The 26,896-nt window shown below is 35.7% G+C and overlaps 2 protein-coding genes across 4 annotated transcripts in view; one reads left to right on the top strand and one right to left on the bottom strand.

Annotated features, from left to right (window-relative positions):
- Nucleotides 1-11,937, bottom strand: part of LOC145672571 (uncharacterized) — a 196,411-nt gene extending 184,474 nt beyond the window's left edge. Inside the window, exons 1-2 of the mRNA XM_081741729.1 lie at nt 11,557-11,937; nt 10,432-11,182 (exon numbers count right to left, since the gene is read on the bottom strand). Coding sequence (XP_081597855.1) covers nt 10,432-11,182 — 751 coding nt within the window. The 5' untranslated portion in view covers nt 11,557-11,937. The remainder of the gene's footprint in view (nt 1-10,431; nt 11,183-11,556) is intronic.
- Nucleotides 1-26,896, top strand: part of LOC145673351 (neurotrimin-like) — a 610,638-nt gene that overhangs the window by 127,608 nt on the left and 456,134 nt on the right. The window lies entirely within an intron of this gene.

Genomic DNA, 26,896 nt, shown 5'->3' with positions numbered 1-26,896 from the left:
CAGGATTTACAATGGCTAATTCTTTTACAATAAAGTCATCTTCGTTATCATGATACGCCGAGAAGTGTACAACAACCCTCATCGTACTCAACTGAATAAATTAGAAGGTGTTATCAGTATAAATATTTCTATCTTTGTCTACTTGTGCTAAAGAATCGAATTGTGCATACACAATGCATGTAACAGGTTCAGTTAAAGTTTCTGAAAATGATACTTTTAAATTTACAGGGGAATCGCGTACCACATCCCACGTGTTATCGTCTAAAGTTCCTGTTGGAGATAGAATAAAAGCATACAGAGCATATCCGTTTGGATACTCATCAAGAGTAACAGTATGGGAATAATTTTGATAATATATACCAGTACCTGAAATCAAAGTATAGTAACTTAGAAGATATAAATTGTTATTAAAATCAGGAGTGAGGGGGTTGGGAGGAAATGATTTTGAGCCGACTTGTAATTGCAGTTTGTTAACGTTAAAGTTTCGAAATTCAAAGGGATTAAGATGTGATTTCCCATTGAAGGCTGTGTTGGAGATGAAACCAATAACCAGGCCTTTAGGAACATTACCCAGGAAAAGATTATCAATGTTGTAAGACTTTACTTGTGCAGGTATAGTATAAGATCTTGTCTCCACTCTCGTCAGAGGTAACTTGGCCGTTTCCGAACCCATTCGTGTATTTAATTGCATAGCTAAATCTGCAGCTACATCAATACGTCGTACATGAAGAATAACTTCCTCAAGTGCAACTTTATAACTTGTATTTTCAGGAGACATTAAGCAAAAATTATCTTTACTACGATGTAGTTTTACACGTAAACTTACTTTGTTAGGAAGCATACGATCTAAACTTACAATATCAGTATGAAGACGTCCATACATTTCAAAAGATTTACTATTTTTCACCTTATTAGCACGTTTTTGAAAACCAGCATTTGTATTATCTAATTTATTAAAATTTTTTGCAGTATCTTTATGCCACAACCCACATGCTAAATGTGTTTGAGAAGCATCATAAGAATAATTTAATAATGTTTCAATGTATGCACGATAAGGATAAGATCCTGATGAAGAACTAATTAATTTATCATTTAACGAAATATCAATTTGACTAAATAAAGAATGTAAGAAATTATTTACTGGTGCAACAGTATCATCATTAGCTAAAGTTGTACCATCAGCTTTAGTAATTTTACAACGTACATAAAGATATAGATATGCAGGATGAATAAATTCCCCTGTTTCTCCTGGAATAACAAATTCAATAGGTCCTTCTGAGGTTAATGTGGAAATAGGACGATATTCAGCATTTGTAGTTGCTTCAATAGCTGTTTGTGTCATTGGTATAGAAAAGAAATCAAATTCATTGGTACAACATTCAAAACTACTTGAATTTAGGAGCGCCATTATGAAAAGATGTCGTGTATATGTTTACGTTTTGTTGGTGGTCCAAACTTTACAATTGCAGGAGCTTTCCTCTTGCGTGACCGTCTCTTGCCGTTACCAGTTAGCAACTGCCCAACTTTATTAATTGCTTTTGTCTTTAAACTATTACCAGCTTCTTTTACACGCGCACGAACAGATTCTTTAAATGGTCGATTTTCTAATACATCACCCGCAACTTGCATACCGGTTTGTAATGCTTGACGCCCTACAGTTTTTGCACCTTGTTTAAGAAATGGTAAAGCAAAACGAAATAATCCTTTAAAGAAACTACCTATACCATGTCCCCTTTGATATACAGGTCCTGAAAAATATGGTATTCCGCGCCCACGGTGATAAGTAACACGTCTTGCTCTCATCTTTTTTTTTTCTATAATTATTATTTAGCAGATGCAGGAGAGCGTTTAAAATGTAGTGTTACGGTCAGTGTCCCAGAACGAAATGGCAAATTTCGCCCTGCATGATCTTTTAATAGTATTTCAATTGTGTTAAAACAAAATTTTGCAAGTGGCATATAATGAATATCTTCAAAGGTAATTGTTTGAACTTTTCCGTATTTAATATCAGAGATTGTTGCTATACGTAATAATGGTGCTTTTGTATCACCTAAAAATTGATATTGTATAATATCTGTATATATAAAAATTTGATGTGGATATCCGATATCTACATATGGTTGTTTGAATCCACGAGATTCTTTAACAAGATCTGATTTTTCAGAAAAACCTAATTGTAAAGCTAATGTAGGCGACAATGTAACTGATTCTACACGTTCATCACATTCAACATGCACAACATTTGAAAAACTAAATTTTATAAAACTTGATATTGCGTTTAATTCCTCTAGTAAATGATGAATGGATGGATAATATCCAACAAGAATTTTACTTTTCATAGGTTCTGCATTTTTAAATTTGTACCATATAACATTTTCACCTTCAGTAACATTATAACATGTTAATGGAATATGTACTTCACTTAATCCTACATACCAATCGGATTCTGATAAACGAATATTATTTTTTAATTGATTAATAAAATGTGTTGGACTATTTGTAGGATATACATCTGTACTAGCATTTGAAACTAGTGTAATGTAAAAACTATCTTCAATACTTTCAGAAATCATTTTCGTTTAAAGTGAAGTGTTAGGTTTGAAGTTCCAAAACGAAATGGTAATTTTAACCCGTGTTCATCTTTTAAGTTTACTTCTATCGTATCAAAATATTTCTTTTCAACTTTAACATAATGTGGTGAGTGAAACACAAAAGATTTTACATGACCGTGTTGTACATTATACACACTAAGTTTTCGAACTAATGGTCCTATATTTTGTTGTTGTTTTACAATATCAATGCAAACATTAATTGTATTGGGAATATTATAATCTAAATCACATGGAAATTTTCCACGTGCTAATATTAAATCAACATTTCTAACTTTTGTGTATATAACTTTTTTAACATCATACGTATTTTCATTAATAAATCCAAAAATGTGTTGTAATCCTGGTGTAACACCAACCATACATTGATCTTCTAATTTCAAAGAATGTTTAATAACAATTTGATTTTTATTTTTTAAATAGTGTAACATACGAGCATTTTCAGGAATTAATTGTAGAATAGATTCAATTGATGAATAATATCCAGGTGTAATTGGAACATGGTGGCGTTCAACTTTACCATCGATAACACTAGTAATTATAATTTCTTCATTTTCACCAACATTGTAAAAACTCCACGGAATATTAATTTGTGTTAATGCAACACCCCATTCCCCATCACGTAAATCAATAGGTTGTGCCAATTTAACTCGAAATGATGATGTTGTATTATTATCAAAAAGATTGCTACTTGCATTTGAAGGAAGAGTAACGTAAAAGTCGTGTGTAAAGTTCGAATTCATTTTGCAGACTGAATAGAATCTGATCTAATCCACGAATTCATACTTGATGGATATCCTAACCATTTTACATACATCCACCCATTTTTACGTTTCAATACTTTTTCAATAAGATATGTTTTCTTTGAATTTATAATTACTTTTTGTAATTCTTCTGCATAAAATATTCCTTTAATTTCTTCACCGTTCCAATCTTTTAATTTGTAAGTGACAGGATCTGACTTTATACATTTGTCAACAATAAATATTTCTTGTGACCATTTAGGTAAATATCCTTTTTCTAATTTATGTTTATACTTACTAACACGAACATAATCACCCGAACTAAATTTACAAGTTATATTTTTCTTATTCTTTTTATTTCCGTATAATGTTTCCCACACTTGATTCACATTGGAATCATTTACTTGTGCAGGTGCCATTTTAATACTTGAATGGTATGAATGATTATAATTTTTTACAATTTGATCTAATATATTAATATAACGATAAGTATTCTTTGCAGTAAAATAACGATACAATCTTTCTTTTAATGTACGTATAAAGCGTTCTGCTAACGCACACTTAATTTCGGAATGAACACTATAATGATTAATTTCATATTCTTTAAACAATTGTTTTACATGTCGATTATAAAATTCACCACCTAAATCTGTCTGTACGTTAAACACAGGTAACTTGAAATTTTTAAAAATTTTTGTTATTGCTTTTACCATTTCAGGACCTTTCTTTGTTTTTAACGGAACACAATATGCATAACGTGAAAAAATGTCAATACAACATAATATATATTTATAATTATTATTATACTTTGCAATATTTTGCATATCTGCTAAATCCATTTGTAATGTTTCATTTGGTGCACTAACATAATACTTTTTACGTTCAAAAACTTTACGAGCTGGTGCATGTAATGTATAAGCATCTTGAGAAGCTAACCATTTTTTAATTTTCTTTTTAGATAACTTTGTTTTGCGTTGTAATGTTTGTATACTTGATAAAGAATCAGGATTTGAATAATCATAATATATTTTTGATAATTTTGTCATTTTACATACTATATTCTTTCCAATGTTTAAATAAATTAGCTACTACTGCAGGACTAGGAGATTTTCTTACTTTACGAATACGTTGTCGTCTACTACTACTACTACTACTACTACTACTACTACTTTTCACTTTTGATGCTGGCGTGCTAATAGGTGTACCAATAAATTCTTTAGGAACATTAAGATCTTCTAATAAATTTTTAAATTCATGAATACCTATAGGATTTCTTGAATATTTTCTTGTACGAACAACATCATTTACTAAATCTATAATATTTGAACCTGGTATTGTTTTTTCATGAATACGTACTGTACCAGACTTATCCCACTGAATTTTATTACAACTTGTCAACTGTTTTAATAATAGATCTGTTTTCCTACGAAGTGTTTTCGGTACTGATTGTAAAATGTCTGATACAAATGGTAAAATAGAAGTATTGCTATCTTGTTTGGAAGTTGTTGATGACGATGATTTTTCTTCTTCTTCTTCTTGAATGATAGGTAAAGTAATAGGTTTATGTGAAGAAGATGTATACTGTAAATAACGATGCAAAGCTTGTTGATATAATTTCCACTTTTGTTGTACACTAAGATCACGACGTTTTAAGATGTTATTCATTTCTTCATCTAAACGTGACTGATGTGAATCTATGGATTTAAGATTCGATTGAATTTCATGTACAGCATTTTCAGGAACTAAAATCATTTTACGTAATTCTGACATATTTAACGACTAAAAATACTGCTTCCCACTGCTGCAAGAAGTGGTCCCAAGATTAACGGTAAAAGAGCACCACCTTTCTGTAGTAACAACTTTTTCTTTTTATTCAATGCAGTACGTTGCTGAGATAGAGCACGTAAGATCTTTTTATGTCTACGTAAACGTTGCTTCTGACGAGAATTTAAAGGGATGTTTCCTTTTATTGTGTTCTTAGCTACTTGAGATATTGTTCTTATTAAATCCCCTGAAGCATTTTGTAAAATTTGTTTTCGTTTGGTATTCTTGCATTTGCACAGTGCACGGAGCGTGCTGTAGTGTTGTTTCACCTTCAACATCTTGATGCAGACTAAACAAAAATTTCTGTATGCATGTCTTTTACGTTAGCGTACACATACATGATTTCATTCGGAAAAATATTTGTACGTATTCGCAATGCATCGTTTGTTTTTTGTGTCAAGTCAAATAATAAATAAGTGTGAGGCTCTCGTGTTACTTCTTCGAACACACTCACGACTTCTTTACTATACCGAGGCATAATTTGCCTTGCTAAATATTGTATTTGTAATTTATCACGTGGATTTTTAAATACTATAATATAATGTGCATTTAAACTAATATCACGTGCGTGTTTTCCTTTTGGAAATAAATTTTGAATAATAAATATTACAGTTAACTTTTTGTGATGTGCATACTTTGTAAATAAATTAGCAACATCACCATTAGTTTCTGACATTAAATCATCAAGTATTAATAATGAATTTTCGTTGATTTCAAAATTATTCATGTCAGGTATTCCCTCTACAAAACGTATTTTTGCATTTGCATCTAATTTTGGTATTACTGCACCATAACACCAAACAATATCATTAAACTTTATACTAAACATTTGATCATGTTCATTAAGTAAACGATTTACAAAACAAGTTTTACCAGCCCTTGAAGGACCAGCGATTAAAATAGTAGAGGGATGTTGAAACTTTAACATCTTGTAACCAAATGAATGCATACAATAGAGACTCTGCTTTATATACACACTCACACTCATACATTGAATTTTAATATTTTTACAATCGTTGATTGTTCGGAGTATACATAGTAATGAAATGGATAAAAAATCACTGGGATATAAGATTAAAGCTGAAGTGACTAGATTATACATTGTTTGCACAGCAAACGAAAATATAAAAAGAATAAAATAAATTAAGAATAAATTAAATAAATTAGGAATAAATTAAGAATAAATTAAATAAATTAGGAATAAATTAAGAATAAATTAAAAAATAAATATTTTTACAATCGATGATGGTTCGGGGTTTCATTACACGAAAGAGACACTCATACAAGTCACATTTACTCATCCGCGGGCCTATAACCGTAAGGTACACTTGCACGTTTTCGTATTGGTTCATCGTCGGTCATGTTAGGTTCGTCAATCCGTTTTCGTTTTTTGTTGACCTCACGGTGTGTCTTTGTCTCTCTACAGCTAAAGATACGGAACCCCGGTCTACGAACGATGCTATTTGGGTTTTCTATTACTGTGGACTCTAATTGTCCAGACACTAATTTATAGAAACTCTCAAAGTTAATTTTCTGAGAGGTCCTATCATTTAGTGTTATCCCCCTAATTTTGTATATATGCCGAACATCCCCTTGGGCATTTGTTAGCCGCATAGCATAATTTTTACAGCCAAGACCAATAAAGGTTGTAAACTCCCAACCTTCAGGAATTTCATTCGTTAGATCACCCAAATAGTTTCCGAGCGGTAACAAGGGTTCCTCATCTTTTTTCTGTAAGTACATGATACTGTCAGTGTCACAGTAGATTACTCTGTCAGGTCCTACAGTCGTCAGTAGTTCGTAAAGTCTAAGTCTAGCCCACGAAGTAATAAATGCGGCTAGTATCACATTGGAAAACTCCAACGGAACGTTTTCATTTTCAATGTCTCTGTACGTGAGAATGAGATGGTCATCATCAATTGGCACCACACTTTGAATTTCATACCTTGCCGTAGTTAAATACCTAAGAAAGGTAACCTCATCACTAACGATTATACTCTGCGACATGTCTGTGCGTTGCCCCCACTTACCATACAATGAATTGAGGTATAGCTTTGCACATTGCCTCAATCCCGGGTTCATCCTAATATTGTCATAATTTAATCGTATGCCTTCATGGGCATAATATTCATCGATATATTTTTGTTTGTCTTCTTCAGTGGTACAGTAAGCAGGAAAACCAGAGGCTTCCTGCTTCATCTGAAGGAAGGAATTCACGTAGGTCCCGAACAGCCCTCCTGAATTCCCCTCTTCAGGATCTAAAAGTTCAAATTCCCATATCTCATGTATATCGATTATTTTGTAACCTTTTTTAAGAGCAAGGTGTAACTCTGGTGTACAAAATGTTCCTGTGAGAGCACACTCAGCATCGCTATGGGTACATTCGTTAGTGTTTTCTTCTTCCATGCATGTGCGGCAGAGGCCGAAAAGTAATCGATCTCCCGCAACGTATGGTAAGATCGGAAAGTAGAGGTCCTTTGGAGGGACGATTGTGCATTTGACTACACCGTGAATACTTTCCACATCTGGAAAGTCCGGTCCCGTGTGAATCTTAGGTGATTTAACCGGCATAGGTTTACGTGCCATCACCCAAGGGTATAACGATGTTACATCGGCGTAGGAAATTCGCTCATCACTCGCACAATTGACGTAGGAACGAAAGACCTCCGTGCGACCACCGTTGTAACAGTTCTTAGGAATAAGAAAATCAGGTAGATTAGTACAACGTTCTTGAACAAACTTTTGCACTTCCTTATCCATCTTTACCTTATTGTCCCAAGAACATTCCCATATTTCGTATAGGTTTACACCTATACTTTTCAGGTACCTACGGCGGCGCATGGTTTGCTCATATCGTTTCTCCATCGTATTGTACGAGTCCTGGGCATCGTGCAAAACCGCGTCACGGTTAAAGGGGAAGCAAAGGCGGCAGGCATGGAAATAACACCCGTAAAAGTCGAAGGCAGCGTTGAGTCCTTCGTGCCATCCATCGACCTTGTACCTACCAATATACTTTTCCCCACCTCTCCTAGCATGCTGGATTTCTATCCCTAATTGGTCTTCCATATACATAAGCCATTGCATAGCTTTTGTACTATACTTGGTCTTATGATGAAATCCCAACGCGGGAATGATAGGAATAGTATTCTCCGGTAAGTGCAAGGTACGATATGTCCGCATCGCAAGACTTGCAATGGTAGATGATGTTATGAAACATTGCAAACCCTCCGTTTTCTCTTCGATGATAGCGCTAAACTTAATGACCGCTTCTGTTAGAATTCTAACATCATTCTCACAATATGCCAGCATATCCCTCTGCAGGTTAAACTCCTCGCCACTTTCCGCACGTTCTTGGTGCCAGGCTTCCAGTTGTTTTCTTTCTTCTGTGCTTCGCCCTTCAGGGTCATAGTACTCAATCGGAGGGTAGGGACCAACATAATTTTGATTTTCTTCAGTATTGAATAAATATGGGAAATCTCCCTTCTTTAAATTTTGACTAAGGCCTAACGTTTTTGGTAATTTGGATAATTTGACGCCAATATAAAGGTAAGAGTCGCGGAAAAAGATACGATTACCTATGCTGATATTAAAAATCTTTTGACCCTGAATAAGGACACTAGGTACAATATGCTGGTCTTCTATTAGAGTTCTAAGACAGAAGAGACCATCGTAGCGACTACCATTATGCGCGATTGCCACGATTTTCTGAAAGACAGGACGCTCTACTAACACATGGTTAATAAAAGCCGTCATTGTCTTAAAAGAAAACGAACGATTTCCAACATTATCACCGCACGTTTTACAAGGCTCATCGATGCCTTTTCTTATACAGGCATGACAAACATGACGACAGCACACCAGTACAACTTCGTGTTCCCTTTCACCGCGATCATTCGGTGCCTTCAACATCGTCTCTACATCATAGGTGATGTACATAAACCTTTTCGTATGAACAGGTCGCTGTCTCTGAACAAAACATGTGTGGTTTGTATCAACATATGCGTGGCACGTTGAACAGAAATGTTCACCACACATGTGATCAGATTTTCGCCCTCTCTTATCAAAGATGACACCGCAATTGATGCAGAGCTTTACATTATCACATACAGACCTAGCCGCTTTATTAGGTGTCAGATGATTATTAAAGCATTCACCTTCAGCAAACTCTCTATTGCATGCATTGCATTTAATTTTGTTTGCGGTATAGTCCCGTTCGTGAGTATGTTCGCAAAAAGTACAACGAGTTTTACACTTGTGTGTGCGTGACCTTTCATCATAAGCTTCCAAACAATAATAACAATACTTTCGTGCCTTGAGGAAAGTTCTAATGTTACGAATGGGTTCGAAATGACCAATAGTGTTACCTCTCCGATAAAGGATAAAAATCTTATTTTCTGCCGGTTCTCCCGGGTAACGTACTATATATTCCCGGTTATTCTTTTCATGCTCCTCATAAACTACGATTTGATATTCCCCTTTCAAATATGTTTGAAAGAGTTCCAGATCGGAAAAGTCACAACCTTGCTTACTTTCAACGTTAACCCCTGCCATCTCGCAGAGAACTTCTGCTTTAAGAAGCCATGTATCTTTGTTTCTTGTTCTTAAATTACACAAAGTCTGACTGCTTGATGTATGCTTGGTTATCCAGTATACTATGGCCATAGGGAGACAGTAAATATTTCTATTTTCAATACGAATTAATCGTTTTTCTAAGTAATCTTGATATTTTGCATATTTGTCAACGGCACTCGTTGTAGTATTTCTTCCCTGGCCGTGCATACTCTCAGCGATATGAAATCGAAACAATAGTTCTTGCCCCAAAAGGAACACTTCATTCGAATTTAATACACGTTCGATTGAAGTGAGGACTGTCCTAGCAGAGAAATTGCCCTTTCTTCTAAATGGAACGTACACTGGTTTGTTGCTGGCACTATTACTACTCTCTATGTATAAGCCAATGTAGTCCGAGGGGCGTGCATTGGAGATCACATGTTCCAACGCAAAATTAATTAAACTTTCGATATAAGCCTCTGGGTTATTAATGTTCCTTTCATCACCCACAGGTCTGACGGCAATTTCATGTCCCGTAAGATGGAACTTACGAAACCTTTGTCTGCTTTCTCTTACAACTTCGAAATTACTATTTCTTTGATTATCCCCGCCATTATTATTATTATCACTACCACTACCACCTGTACTACCACTATTAGGACTACTAGTAGTACCAGTTGTACTATTGTTGTTGTTTATGTTACCATGTCCAACCATTGCTGGAACATTGGCATATGACGGGTTAGGCTGAGGAGTAAAAATCATTTGGTCCCCATAGTCATGATTATCCTGTACACAGTATTCAGGCGGATTGTATACAGGATTTTCTCCCTGGACTTGTTGCGTGGGTATAACCACAGCATTGTCCTCGTTTTGAACCAAACTCCTCATTTCTTCAGCTGGTATTTCATCGGAATTTTGAGTGCCAATCCCATTTACTTCATCCAAGAAAGCTAAATCTTCATTTGTTAATTGATATAGATTATTAGGACTCAAGTTATGATTTTCTTGAGGGGGCATGACTATGGCATTATTTGTGGATGGGATTAAGCACGGTTCCGAAACAAAGCGCGTGCCAAAATCAAAAAAGTCCGATAACTCTGTATCTTTTATCCTATCCACCTGACCTTCCCCACATGATAATAAATAAAAGAGTTTTGACTGCGCCGATTCGTAAGTATCACATGTACGGAAAAATCCATACAAAAATAAGTCTATTATATCAGCACTGCTTACGCAGTGCTGGAGAAGTAATGTATCATTACCTTCGAAGGCACGAAGGGCGCGTAGGAGTGCATCGCATCTCCCCGAGCCCCGATATCCCAGCCTGTTCAATTCCATGATGGCTTTCCAGGTACTGAAGACCCTCGGGTACTCGTTGAAACCGCGCACCAATTCCTGGAGATAAATTTCATCAACCATATTCAATTCTTCGGATGGGCAGAAGAAATCCATCTGAAAGAAATAAGACAAAGAAAAAACTATTTTGAGTTATCAAGTTGACGTTAATATATCACTTGAATATAAAAGAGAGAGAGAGCACATTCAATTACTTTCAACCTATAGTTATATTTTAATGATATGTAAATAAAAAGCATTCACTTATTTTCAATCTATAGTCAAATAATGATATGTAAATAGAAAACAATTTGTTCAATTTATGAAAAAAAAATCAGTAAAATATATTCACTTATATTCAGATGTAATCTATTCTTTTAAAATATCCAGACACAATAAGTCTCTCTCTGTTCATTAATATTGGTTAAATACAGCTCAAATATGTATAATTTCTTTCTTTTTTTAAAAACAATAAGTGAAGAAATACACACCTTTCAAGCCTTAGTTGTTCGTTCACAACACCAGAAAAAGAAGAAAAAATGTCGACTCTGTGTCGCTGTAAGGCTAAACAAAAATGTTTGGGTGTTCTATTTGTGCTGCTACCACCACTCAAGGTTCGGCAAAGCTTCAATGTCTGGAATACAATAGGCTTGAATCAATTTCTTTATACTTTATTTAATAGTATTAAAACTATATAGTTAATTAATTAAGATGTGCTAAAGCTTGTCCTTGATCTTACACGTACGCTGCCGTGAAAGGAAATGATACCCCTACACACCAAATGCATGTTATATCGTGTCCTATCATGTATTGCACAACCACTACTACTAGTGACACCTATCGGCAAAAGTCATAATTAAAGATTAGTTGTGCGTTGAAAGTTCCGCAGTGCTGACGCGTGTGCGACAAAGTTCCGTATATTTCTCAGGTGAGTATAGTATATATGTTTTCAATGTGTAATAAACCATAGCACATGCTTGTATATTCTGTTGGTCTTAATATTCTATCAAACTGTTGAAGATCAAACGCATATAAGTAAAACTATTGGGTTAAATAAGGAATATAAACCCATGTCTTTCAGTGACAGAACAAGTATTTACTTAAGTGGTGCGGTACCACATCATTTCTGGGATATGAACCCCAGTCTTTCAGGGGGATAACCCCCTCTACTAGTACTGCTGCATACATTTACATTGAAATCCTAGTGCCAAAAAAAAAAGACGGGATAAAACCGAGATCTCTCACTCCAAATCCATATATAAAACAAGTAACGTTCAATAATGGGTGGCATTACTCTTAAGGACGGGTATAGCCCCTTTTCTCTACGCAAAAAAGAGTGCATTCAGTAATTAAAAGTTATGAGGGGGAATTCAGTCCGGGCATAGTGTCCCCTCTTCTCCACGCAACAGAGCGCATTCAGTAATTGAAAAAGTTGTGAGGGGAAATTCACTCCGGGTATAGTACCCCCCTCTTCTCCATGCAAAAGAGTGCATTCACTATTTGGAAAAGTTATGAGGGGGAATTCAGTCCGGGTATAGCCCCCCCCCCTCTTCACCACGCAACAGAGCGCGTTCACTATTTGGAAAAGTTATGAGGGGAAATTCACTCCGGGTATAGCTCCCCGCTTCCTCCACGCAAAAGACCGCGTTCACACTGCATTGGATTCTCTTTCTGCATCCCCTAACAAGATATTTCGTATTTCATTTCATTTTTACAAAGCCAATATTTATTTTTCTCACTCATTACCTTGCTTAATATAGAGTTAGTATGTACAAAAACCATGTGACTACCATATGATTAAGATTCTGAATACTGCAACACATGTTAAAAATACGCAACTTCATTTTTCAAATATATTCCCAACACTTCTCACTTAATTATATTCGTTTATTCGTCATGTCTTGGAAAAGATCCATTTGAGTATTCACTACGTTTCGTGATAGTCAAGCTATTCTAACACGAATTCAAAGGGAGAAGTCCACTGCTATGATCCAAAATGAATCAATGAACCTAGTTCTTTTCTTTGGAGTCTAACTGTGGGAAAGAAAAGTCTACACATTTACGTAAAAATTGCAATATTCACATGTATCTTGGAAATTGCATCCACTACAACTAAGAACTCTTTATATAAGTACATTTTTCAGTGTGAAAACACATTAAAACACTTTTTCGCGGATCTAAACACTTTTTGTTCACTTCTGAACACTTTGTGAATACATCTGTACACTTAATACTGACTGATTTTCTAAATATTGGGGATACAAGCAAGACAAATGTCTATCTTTTCTGTTGAACTTAATTATTTTACACTAAACAATATATTTTGAACATTATCTGTAGTAAATATTGAATATGTATCTGTTCTAAAAGTGTTCTTTATGTGTAAATTGCTTATTTTCCGAATAGACAATCCAATATGAATACAGATTCATGACAAATCATTCAGACACAATGTATTTATATAAAATCTACCATCAACATACTGGACAGTACGCAATTCTGTTTAATCACAATTTCAGTTATAAAGATTCAAAGAAATTGCACACTTGATTTTTTGCCGTAAAGTCCATCAGTGGCGGTTCTTAAGGTAGATTGTCAAACATTTCTAAAATACCAACTATTATGTAAAGTATCTCATTGACGGGTCTTAAGGGACATCACCATACATTTCTAAAACTATAAGTCCAACCGTCATTGGCGGTTCTTAAGGGACGTCACCACGCATTTCTAAAACTATAAGTCCATCCGTCATTGGCGTTTTCTTAAGGGATGTCACCACGCATTTTTTTCTCTAAAAAATTAACACTGCCAAGATATTTTTCGTGTCCCCACATATTCTTAACTATAATAATAATGCTAGTTCCATTCTTCACTCTTTCCTGTGGATAACTTGTCCAAAAACACAACCGAAACGGAATCAAAACTCAAACATAGTATTCAAACAATTTAAAAAAAATATATATATATATATTTCGTTCCTTCGTGGTGACCGTTCAGGAAGCTAGCTTTTCCGGTGTTGGTAAACCCACTGTTTGGCAAACACAAAAGGCGATATAAGTCGGACGCGATTCCCTCAGGTTTGGGGGGGCTATGCCCCCATGTATGCTTCCCCTCGGTTTTCGGTAAACACATAAGGCGTTATAAGTCAAACGCGGTTCCCTCAGGTTTGGGGGCTATGCCCCCATGTATGCTTCCCCTCGGTTTTCGGTAAACACATAAAACAATATAAGTCAAACGCGGTTCCCTCAGGTTTGGGGGGCTATGCCCCCATGTATGGTTTCCCCTGTTTGGCAAACACGTAAGGGAATGTAAGTCAAACGCGGTTCCCTCAGGTTTGGGGGGGCTATGCTCCCCACAAGTTGAAACATATTGGCAAACTCATAGCTCGTTTCTACACCGTGTTAATTATTTTCATAAGAAAAAACAATATGTGTTAATTTTCTAGGAGGAGTCCCACCATTCGATACTTATGCAAATATATCTAATCAATTATAATGATATAAAACTTACTTGAATATATTATCTTCTTCTTTGAACAAACACAGAAAAATCCAGAAAAACACTTTAAAGAAGCAAGGCAGAAGCAAGGCAGAAGCCTTCACGAGCAAAATTGTTAATACAGGAAATGTGTACTCCATTTATATAATATATTTTTTATTTATTCATTAACATAAGGGGAATGGAATAGGGGGAGAAAAAATAAAGTAAATGAATTTGCCTTGTAATACAGCATTGCCTCAGTCTGCAAAGAATCAAAAAGAATTCCTTTGTCGGTCTCTTGCCGAATCGAAGGAAATATTTCTTTTCTATAGAGGTAATAGCAAGGAATTTTCACACAATGCCTAAAGTTTGAAAAAAACATCGCCAGCATGTCTCAATTCATACCTTAAAGACGCCAAATTGTCGTATTTTTCACAGCAAATAGTTGTTTACCAAGCAATAAAATTCGTTAGTTGGGTTCAGCCGACAATGTTCCTAAATTTTAAAATTCCGGCTTTATTCAGTAAGCTAGATAGCTATCATTTCAACAACTGTTTCAATAACCTGTATCTTGCCGAAAAGAACAGCATAATTATTGTATGTTGTAATTCTACAGGTTCTTTTTTGTGTGTGTGTTGTTTTGCACTAGTCAAAATGAAGGACAACCATTTATTCATCAGGTTATTGGCAATGAGCACAAGGACATCCTACTTGTTTGTTTGTCTAAATGGGCGGGGAAGAGGTTGTTGTCCGCAAACCATCCACCAGAACTGGTTTGAAAAACACCCTTTGTGAGGAAAAATGTGTCAGTTATCGCCGTTGGGGGGAGAAAAGGTATAAGCATGTTCACACAGGATGCAACCAAAGAGTGGCAGTGAGGGGTGGGGAAAAAATGTGTGTCACTTGTCGCAGGGTAGAAACCTGATCACACAGAATGCGGTCAAGAGATGCGGGGGAAGGGTGGGGAGCGGGTAGAAACTTGTTCACACAAGACATTGATGATGGAAAGAGAAGCGGGGGAAGGGTTGGTTCTACCGTTCACTCAAACTAGAGGGAATGATTGGTCCCCATGGTTAAACATTGGAGGTGGAGCAAACTGGTTTTTCCTGGCCAATCATATCGCAAGGTTGTTTGCATAGGGTGTGAGAAACTGAACTTCAATCTTCACCCTCAGTATTGCAATGGCGCTTTGAGAGAACACAGAACCTTGCGTATCTGCGAATTTCGTACTGAGCAACGCTGAAAAATAGCAGAGTTAAGTCTGTCATTTAAGAGCCAAGCAAGCTAAACGAAAGAAGTGCAGTTCGCAACAAGAAAAAATAGATGAAAATAAATAAATATTTCTTCCTTTCCTTCCTTTTTCCCTCCCATCTTAATACTTTACTCCGTAAAACAACGCACCATTAAAAATCATTGCTAAACATTGGAGCTTAAAGGGTGTAATCATATTCATTATTCATAATTTTCTAGTTCAAATAAGAGTGTTCAATTAGTTACGAGCTTTACAAGTCAGATCATAATTAAATTAATGGGGAAAAAACTTGTGGGAGCTAAGGAACGCGTTCAATAACGTATACCATTGCTCTAATTATCTAAATCATAGTTTTAATTCTAATTTGATTATAATTTCGATTCAATAAACGTATTAAATCATGTTTAAAGCTAGGAACAGCATTCAAAGCCGTATCCTCAATCAAAATCGTGTTGGATCGCGTTTGAAGCTAGGGATTGCGTTCAATGACGTATACCACTGCTCTAATTATCTAAATCGTAGTTTTAATTCTAATTTGAATATAATTTCGATTCAAAAATCGTATTAAATCATGTTTAAAGCTAGGAACAGCGTTCAAAGCCGTATCCTCAATCAAAAATCGTGTTGGATCGCATTCAAAGCCGTATACCAATGCTCTAATTATCTAAATCATAGTTTTAATTCTAATTTGATTATAATTTCGATTCAAGAATCGTATAGGAGCGTGTTTCAACAAGAAAGAAGGTCATTCCACTTTTCCAAACAACCTCTATTGCACAACTAATAAAACCACTTCCCCCAGAAACTTCCCCCAAGCCCGGGGACCGGTCTCCCCAAGGCCGACACGGCCATATTGACATCAAATCTACACAGTCATAAAAGCAATAAAAGCAATTAAGAGGGCAATAAAATCTATTCAAGTGTAGAAGTAGCTCCATTTCTACTTAAGTTTAGGATATGTCACGATAAACCAAACTCCTTGAGCTCACACGTGACTATGTGGATAATGTATGCACCTTTTGCGTGGGAGGCTCGAGTTTGATTCCCAAAGGGAGCACATGTGGTTCAGATTTCATGTTAAGATGTAAGTCCACGTTCCACATGGGCTCACTGATAAAAGAGACGTTAAACTCAAATCTATCTATCTAACTAACCAAACTTTTTCACGTGGTGTACATTATGACACATAAGGGTTACTTGTTAGTCTTTGGATTTTCTAAAAAACTACACATAAGGACTCACATTCACTCATATTTTGTTCAGTATAATTAGATCTATTGACAAGTATATGTCTTTGGATATGTTTTCCCGTTATTCGCTGATAAGATATCGTATTGTATTAGTAGTATTATTAGTCTATATTAATACTATATACGTTAAATTTAGTTTGAATACTGGGTGCTATGCATTCTTTCCTTCCTCTAATTTCCACTATATATTGTCATTAGAAACAAAGTATTTTTTGCAGTTTCAAAACAATTTATTGATTTTGTAATTTCTGTGGTTCGTCTTATTAATATATGTCGTGGTACAGCCAAGGCTGCAGGTATAATTACCGGATATACATCAACTTGGTTAATACCATACAAATCCTACATGTCAGCAGTTAATCCTACATGTGCTTTCTTGTCAATAGCTAATTCTATGTGTGGTTTCTTGTTTATTTTTGACTCGATCAAATTATGGAGATTATTTTAGAACCATCAAACTTTCTTGTTGTGAAATATATTGTTTATTTATTTATTGAAATGTACGCTATGGCCGTTACACTCAGTTATTACTATGTTCTAACTCATTACACACAAGCACTTATTTTGGGGTACCATGGTAGCTCAGTGGTAAAGCGTTCACCTCTGGTCCTTGGAGTCCCTGGTTCGATCCCAACTCGCGCCAAGTGACCCTTGTGGTGGACAAACACCGTACGTGTTGGTTTTCTCAAGGTTTTCCCGTTGCTTCCCACTTCTTTCATTCCAACCATTTCATTCATTTCTCCTCATCAACGTCTTCTTGAGCCTAGCCGGCATAACCGTGGGACGTAAAACTCAAAGATTTAATTTTTTACGAGTATCTTCACAATTAATATTTTTTTGAATCCGTTTGCTGTCTTCACTATATCAATTGTATATTTTATTATTGACTTGAATATTTTACAATGCTGTTGAAAGAAGCGCAAATTCTCCATATTGGAAAATGTTGAAGATAATTGGTTCTGGCTTCCTTGCAGTAGAAAAAAGAATAATTCTTGAGTTATTTCGTATAACAGGTGGCTATAAAATAAAGAGATTCCTGTGGGAGACACAGGACTAATAATAAAGTAGAAGGATGAAATAAAGTAAATTAACTAGTAGATAGACCCTATTCGAGAGTTCAGGACTTGATTTCCTGCCTCAAATCGGAAACAAAAAGCATGAACGTGTGATGTTTATGAGAAGGGAATTTATCCTAAAAGGGATCAAAAGATATAAACTATGCATACTTAATGAACGGACAAGGGATGGATGAGAGAACTGAATCATTCAGAAGTACGAGGTTACTGGTGATTTCAAAAAATGTCTGAGAGCTTCTGAGTTTATGCAGTTTATGCAGTCCTGCAAAACTGACGATCCATAATGAAGTTCATACCTCATTGCTCATAAATGGTATTTTAAAAAATAACGGTACTAGGAAAAACAATTGTTGAAAAGAAGAAAAATGGTACAAAATGAAGATAAACACTGATTTTAAACAAGCCCAAATCAATTGTGCATTAAATTGGGACTCTAACTGCTTTCCCAGTGTCAGGCTTCTGAAAAGTGCGAACGAAATTGGTAATTGCTATGTCCATATATTACTTACTACTACTACTACCACTAATAATAATATTTTTTTAATTAAAGCATATCTATATTTTTACACTTTCAGTTGATCCCAATTATCATTGAGATCTTCAGATTAGGGTAAAATAAATACTTCGTTGCTGATCGCAATTGTCCTAAGTCCCAATTATTACAGGTCGTAACTGTCGCTACCTCCACTGTTCTCTGGGTTTTTAATGATGACATTCTATAGTTAGCTAATAGATCACTTTTGTTTGTTCGTTTAACATCCCACGATTATGCACCGAGACCAATAGAGACGGTGATGTTGAGATGAATGATAATGGTGGAATGGAGGGCGTGAGAGGAAACGAGATAACACCTCTAAAGCCCACACACATTATGTTTGTCCGTATGGGGGAAGATGGAATCGAAGTAGGGACCCCACGCACCAGAGGGAAACATTACAAAGAACATTATAAAGAAGTTTTCTACCTCTAAGCCACGCGAACTCGGTTAATAGATGGGTAGGATTCAAATTTTGAATGGGGGCATGCGGTGGCTCAGTGGTAGAGCGTTCACCTCTGGTGCTTGGGGTCCCGGGTTCGATCCCAGCCCCCTCCAAGTGAACTTTGTGGTGGACAAACACCGTGTGCGTGGGTTTGCTCGGGGTTCTCCCGTTTCCTCCCACTTTCTTCATTCAACCATTTCATTCATTACTCATCATCACCGTCTCCTTTAGCCTCACAGGCATAACCGTGGAACGTTAAACTCAAAGGTTTCATTTCATTTTTTTTTTTTAATTTTGAATATTAATGTGATTATTTGTCTGTGAGAACTTTGATTCTTTTTTCGCTCAAGTTGCTGACATTGTTTACTGGTATGTGGAGTTCATATCATGGATGCATATTCTAATTTACTCTGAACAACTATAGGGCCTACTGCTTACCTAAAGTAAGCAGACACTTGTTTTGATAGACTTAATATATTCGAGTACCTTATGGACGTACCCGTACTGCATTACTCTGTAATTATAATTTATACAATTTGGCAATGGACTGTAAGTTACATATTCTAGCATTTCTGTTAGTTATTTCGGCCCAAGATAGACCCTGAATGTGGCCTTGTTCCTACGTTCCAATTAATGTAAAACTGTTTGCTAGAGTTCAAAGCAAGACTTTGAGCTGTCAATAAAGTTGATGTACATTGTTTTCCACATATAACAAATAGTAGCAACTACACAAAACATGTAGGTACCTTTGTAATGTTCTGTACATTTTAGGGGGTAAATGTCTTTGATCAATTAGTAGATGTATTCTCATTATGTCTCTCATACCTACACTTCTGCAGGACATTTATCGTAGCTACTCGGGGTTTAGTTTCGCGGCTATCAGAGTTTATACAAAAAAAAAATATATATATAGTAACCTGTCTGAGATTCGTGACCCAATTTGATATGTATTTGCATTTTGTGAACTGTTTTCTTTATCCCTTCCCGCTAATTTAGTGGCTAACGGAAACTCCATTGGTGCACGTGATCCTGAGTTCGATTCTCAGTGGGAGAGAATTATGGTAGTTCGGATTCGACATTAAACTGTAAACCCATATAGCCTCAGTACTAAAAAGGAAAATTAAATTTAACAAAGCAAACTGAACTGATTGATGCATTGCATGATATACACTAATGTCTCAATGAACGAGTCTATTCAAAGCTTCCAAGATACAATATGATTAGTACATATGCCCTCGAAAAGAAAAACCTGGGTTCGATTTCCATGTCAAAGTTAATCTGGTTCGGACTTCATATTAAATTTAAAGTCCACGTCTCATAAAGTTAGGCCTAATGAAATGGAATAGTAAACTCTCAATCATCCAATAAATCACTAATGAATGGTCGTCCATCATAGAAAATGCCCAGTTCCTTTCTTGTAATTGGCACACAAACACATACACATACAAGCGGAAAGTTACTAATATTGGACTGGTCAAATGAATAGATTAGGACTATATTTAACAAAATAGTGCGTGTATGTAGGTTTGTATTACAGACTAGCACGTATGCACACATGGACCAGTTGCATGTCAAGTGACCTAAATCCAAAATCGAAATATTCCAGAAGACAAATTTAAAGATCAATAGCTCATGAAAAATTCATATTACTATTATACTGACAACCAAAACCATATCTATATAGGTTACAGTTTAATAAATTACAATAAATCATTTGGCAGACAAATAGATACCCATGTATAGAAGTGAATATGGTATTAGTAAATTTTTCTATTTTTTTGGATTTCCAAATGGTCCACATAGTGTCATACGAGAGCAAAATATCACAGAAAAGCGGTCGATTGGTTTCAGTTTGTTATTCGGAACTTAAAATAATTATCAGTAATAATAATATTCCGAGCTTAAAAAGTTCAAAATTTTTGTGTAGTGTTGTTTTCGAGATTCATCGGAGATCACCCTATATTTCTATAGTTTATTTGTAGGGAACGAGTTTGAACACAACATTGCATTCATTCCCAAAAATGCAATTAGCACGCAAATGGGCCATTAATGGAACCATAAGGTCCATTCATGGAATCATGAGGTCCATTCATTGTGACCTGCGCCTATAAATTGATCACTTATTTCGCTTTAGAATATTAAAGCTCAATTATCGAATATAACGCTACTATTGTAGTGACGTTAAATAGAACGTCAATTCAATTAATCATATAGACACTTTCTATTTCAAGTGTTCCCTCAGAAAACATGCTGTAAACATACTTCCGCCCTACTCACACCATCCTCTTAAGGAGGAAACCTTCCCTTTGCTTTAGCGAAAGAAGTGAATGACCAACAGTGAAAGAAGTGTTTGCCAATTTGTTATTCAGTTGTTTGGTTTTGGCGAGTGAAGATCGTAGGCTACTTAGGATGGTTAACAAGACATTCCATAGCGAAACCTGTAAAATAATGCGGAACATTTCAATGTGGCAACCCTGTCCAGGTGCAACTAATGAAGGATCAAGGCCAAAGCAACTTGTCCATCCTCTTTCAAGGGAGATACAGGAAAACACACATCAACAAGAACGCCAGCGGAATCACAGTTGAAATAGAAATGCTTTAGTTAGTTTACGTAGCTTTACTACATCTCCTGGATAGTTTGAGTGTATTCTTCTGAAGTGTAAAATCCGTTTCAAGAGTTTCAAAAATTTCTCTGTATGTTGTTGTAGTAGCAGTAGTTACATTTTGTTAGTTTATCTTCTGTTTCTCCTTAACCCCTTTTTATGCGTTCTGGTCGACGTCTTAAATATTTAAAACTCACCACTTGGTTTATTTTTCTGTTCATTAGTATTCAGATTACTCCCGCTCTGTTTTCCCTTAATTAAACAAACCCATTGTTCCTTTTGTCTCTCTCTCTCTCTCTCTCTCTCTCTCATGTTTGTAGTTAGTGAAACAATAGCACAGGAGGCGAAACTTAGTCTACTCCTCAAGAGACACAGACAGCTGCAAAGAAATTAAATCTTTGATTTCTTTTCCCTATCTCTTTTCCTTTCCGGTTTCTCGTTCAGTACTACTAATATTTAGTCTTCTCACAGACCACACTGGGATTTCCTTATCCTCCTACTTCATTACAAGTTGGAAGGAAATGACAATGATTTGTGCGTTCTTTGTTTTCTTTTTACTCAACAGCTGTGGCGGCTTTTGTAACCAATGCACTTCAGTGATGCCAATTTTGTAATCGGGATGCAGACTCGCTATCCTTAAAAGGGATTGTGCTCACTAATCTTAGTGAAGTTCACTGTAGCGTAGACTCACACTCGCTCAAGCTGGGGCTCACAGTCAACAATGAAGCTCGTGCTAGCTCGATCTTCGACCCATTACCTCATGGGACTCGCAGATCCTTAAGCTACGTAAACCAACTATGTGATTAAGCGAAATAAGTGATCGATTTATAGGTGTAGGTTGCAATGAATGGACTTCATGATGCCATCAATGGACCATTTGCGTGCTAATTACATTTTTTTCAATGAATGTAGTTGTGTTCAAATTCGTTCTCTCGAATTCGCTTTTCTCAAAATGGCTCGCGCTTATTAAACTTAGTAAGGCTCAAGCTAGCTGAGATTCATACTTGTCGAGCTCTTGCTTGCAATCCTGAATGAGGTTCAGACTATCTTGATCTTCTGCCAAATACCTCATTGGGTTCGCGCTTGTTAAGGACTCGGGCTCCCTATGCTCAATAGCACTCGCACTCTCTTCTGGTCGAGATCACTAACTAATTGGGTATCGTGCTAACTTGAACTCATACTTTGGGTTGCTATCGATAACGTGCTCACGCTTAATTATTGAACTCGTGGTAGATTGAGAGCTGGGCTCGCGAGTTCGGATATATTTGATGCATATTGAATTACACTGAGAAAAATCCGTTCTCCGGACAACGGTATATTGTACAAATATACGGAATCCTCTTGCTTACTACAGAAATCAGTACGGAGCATACGTTATCCGTATGATACATAGGCACTGCCCTGAGAAGTTATATCATGCCGTTGCAGGATGTCTGATATCTAACAGTTTTCCTTATATTACATACATATATGTATGTTACCTTCGTCAGCTATATATACACGTCCATTTGTATGTGAGATACTGACAGCCTATATTGTTTCATACGGAAAGTACGTACTGATGGAACACTTATACAGAAAATATTATAAAACATCCGTTTTCAGTTATACGTTTGCTGTACGTTAAGTCCAGAAACTACAGGATTTACAAACGTAACATACGATTTTACGTACGTCACATACAATTTTTTCTCAGTGTATGAATACAAAATGTGGATGATGCCAACTTGTAGGAATAAACATAAGCAGAGGCTTTTCAAAAATAGAATCTTCAGAAAACTGTACTTCTATTCAAAATATCGAACAAAATGGTAAATCTAAAAAGTTACCTAGTGATGAACATCGCAGTACAGATGGTTAACCAAATAATGAAACACCTGAAGAAAATGGAATTTATCTGATTCATACAGAGGTGGGATAATAGTTTGGCTGTAGAACAGCTCTGATTTGTTGTGAAATTGAGACATATAAGTTATGAATGTTTCCAGTAAGATTGAAACCATTTTCAAGCAGGCAGTACTCAATTCCGTCAACAAGAATGTAGGAAGACATCTGCTCCGGAGACGGAACTTTAGAACTGACCACAGGTGTTTAATAATGTTGACAACTGAGAATCAAACCGGCCAGGACTGATGTTATAGTTTATCCCGGTGTTCAGGAAACCACGATTCAACAGCTTTTATTGTTATCTTAGGAAATTGCGTCATTGACTGGAAACAACAAGTGAACAATTGACTCAATAAAATGTTCACGTAACCGGTAAGAGTAATGCGTTTGTGAGCGTTATCTCACTCCCACGGAATACCATGATACTGAGGTTCACAGCATCTTCAGAATTATATGTATCCTCAGTGTTATCATCTTGTATAACTTATGTGTTTAAAGGCTTTTCCATTATTTTGATAACTAACTACCTGTATATGCTCGCCACCGAATATTATTACCATAACTACAATAAATCTTGATGTTTAAAATGAGCTTGAGCTTGACAAATATGCACAGAATGTTAATTGGTACCCTCTGCTACACAAAATCTTTGGGAAGGCCGAGAACGAAATAATGAGTGAAATATATCTGATTAAAATTGGTATGATAAAGACTATTAGCCCTATTATATACTTGAGAGCTTTGGTTTTGCAGCAATGATCTTGTTTTCAAACCCAAGAGCTAGTTTGTTAGTTCAATGCTCTAAAAAGAAACAATAATCCCGTGCAGTCTTTAAAAAGAAACCAAATCTACAGGCTTAGCATAAATGATTCATTGATTTTGAAAAGGCTATATTTTCAAAAGTATTACACAAATACATATGAAAAATATATAAAAAGAACCATAAACTCACTAAGTTTATACACCCCTTACAAATGTTCAGTATGTACCCCTTTGGTGACACGACACACGTCCAGATGATGTATTCTTTTCTTGTTTTCCCTCCATTTTTGCCAGGTATTAACCTCGTACTGTCACACTGCCACAGCCGGTTAGAAAGATAATGAACTCGTACTGCCACACAATACTTTTATGTGTGTACTGTAATATTTTTGAAAATATACCCTTTCCAAAATGAATGAATCATGTATGGTAACCCTGTATTTCAATAATACGAAAATTAAGACATGAAAATTGTAAGCACTAAGACGAGCTTCAAGTAGAGATCTAATTGTGCACTGAACACCCATATAATCTATACCTGTTTGAAATTTTCAACTATAGTCTGTGCGATACAAAATTCACTTTTTTCTTTAATTTATTAGTATTTCTTCTCTCTTCTTTTGAATTAATGTTCAGTCTAAAAGCATTTCACTAAGAAATTAAATGTCGACTTAAAGCAGGGAATTCGTGTTACTATTCGGTTCAAAATCTCTTGCCGTCGCGAATTCTGTCGAGCAATTTGAAGCTTAAAATATAAAAAGCTATAATCATACCTGTTGTTCTGTATGGTTGCGAAACATGGTCACTTACTCTGAGGGAAGAACATAGACTGAAAGTATTTGAGAACAAGATCCTGAGACGAATATTCGGACCCAAGAGGAACGGGAATGGGGAATGGCGGAAACTTTATAACGAGGAACTGCATAATTTATACGGTTTAGCCAACATTGTTAGGGTCGTCAAGTCTAGGAGGCTTAGATGGGCAGGTCATGTAGCTAGAATGGAAGAAAGTAGAAACGCTTTCAAAGTCTTGACTGGAAGACCAATCGGAAAACGACCATTAGGAAGACCTATGAGCAGATGGGAGGACACTATTAAGATGGATCTCACAGAGATAGGAATACAAAGTAGAAACTGGATGCAGTTAGCTAAGGATAGAAGTCAGTGGAGAGCTTTTGTGAACGCGGTATTGAACCTCCGGGTCCTATAGGCCATAGAGTTAGTAAGTTAGTTCAGTATAAAAGAGTCAGAAGAGCACACCTCGAGGATCACTTGTTGTCCACGAACCACTTTGAGAAACGCTGTTTTAACGTATTTTGAAGTTAAATCAAAGTTACAAAATCCAGTTGGGTAACTTCTTTATCTTTTTCCTCACAAAGCTATATCATAGGAATTCGATCAGTCTAGTTTGACTAAAATGTTTACCTAATTTTCCATGTAAGCTTTAAAGATAACCAAAAATGTTAGTTTTTTTTTTTTTTTTTTTTTTTCCTTCATCAATCTGCAGATTAGCTATTTCGTGCAGAAGATACTCTATGTTTGAATGTTTACTCTCAAAAACGACAGACCTTCTGCCACGACGACATGAAAGACTTTATGCATGTCTAGAAGGTATTTAAAAAAATCTTCTCTTTTTCAAGTTGATATGAAGCAAATAGAAAACACGAAAAACAAAAATATGCCATACACCTGAAATGTTCTGTTTGATGTAAAGCTATGTATACATTTGAGCTACAGATATAACCTCTTTTTTTTTTTTTTTTTTTTTTTTTTTTTTTTTTTTTTTTACGAATATGCAATGTGAGCTCTTTTTACTGCAAACTAAACCGAACTCTCTGATGTCACACACTATTAACACTAGAAGTCAGCTTGGGGGTCTTTTTTGACCCCAACATGATATATTTTATTATATTTCTTACACTTTTAGTTCTATTGTTCTGTTTTATTGTGACTTTGCTTTGGAGAGTTTTCTGTATATAATTTTATAATTTTTATTCAAACAAAGCAACAAACTTAGAAATAGAAATCAAATTTTGTGTTAAACTGTGTGTTGGAGTCCCAAAAGACCCCAAACGGACTTCACGAAACTTTCAAAACTGCAAACACCTTTTATTTTCCTGGAATTATAAATAAAAGAGTGGGTCTGGAATAGGATATAAAATCAAAAGTATGTTGTCCAGTAGAACATTATTTCAAATTTCACAGTAAAATACTTATAGAATCCTGTTATTTTGTATTAAATATTGGTAATTATATGGGTTATGCGCATAGATGTCTTACTATTATTTAAAATATTTTAGTTAACTCTAAATCAGTGAAATAAATAACTAACCAAACGTAATTGTTACGAAAATAAGTGTGAGTCGAATTTGACCCCATGCGGACTCAACGTTACAATATTCGATGCGGACTCTTAGTGTTAAGGTATATGGCCCGTATGAGCTTTAGTTGGTTTTTCAGTATTTCTGAACATGTAATACAAAAATTTCCCCAATTATCTTGAAGAACGTGGGTCAACACCGGAAAACCGTGTGCTTTCAC

This window comes from Thermobia domestica, chromosome 16 (assembly GCF_964235325.1).
Source record: "Thermobia domestica chromosome 16, izTheDome1.hap1.1, whole genome shotgun sequence".
Lineage (NCBI taxonomy): Eukaryota > Metazoa > Arthropoda > Insecta > Zygentoma > Lepismatidae > Thermobia > Thermobia domestica.
This window is presented reverse-complemented; position numbering and strand designations above follow the sequence as displayed.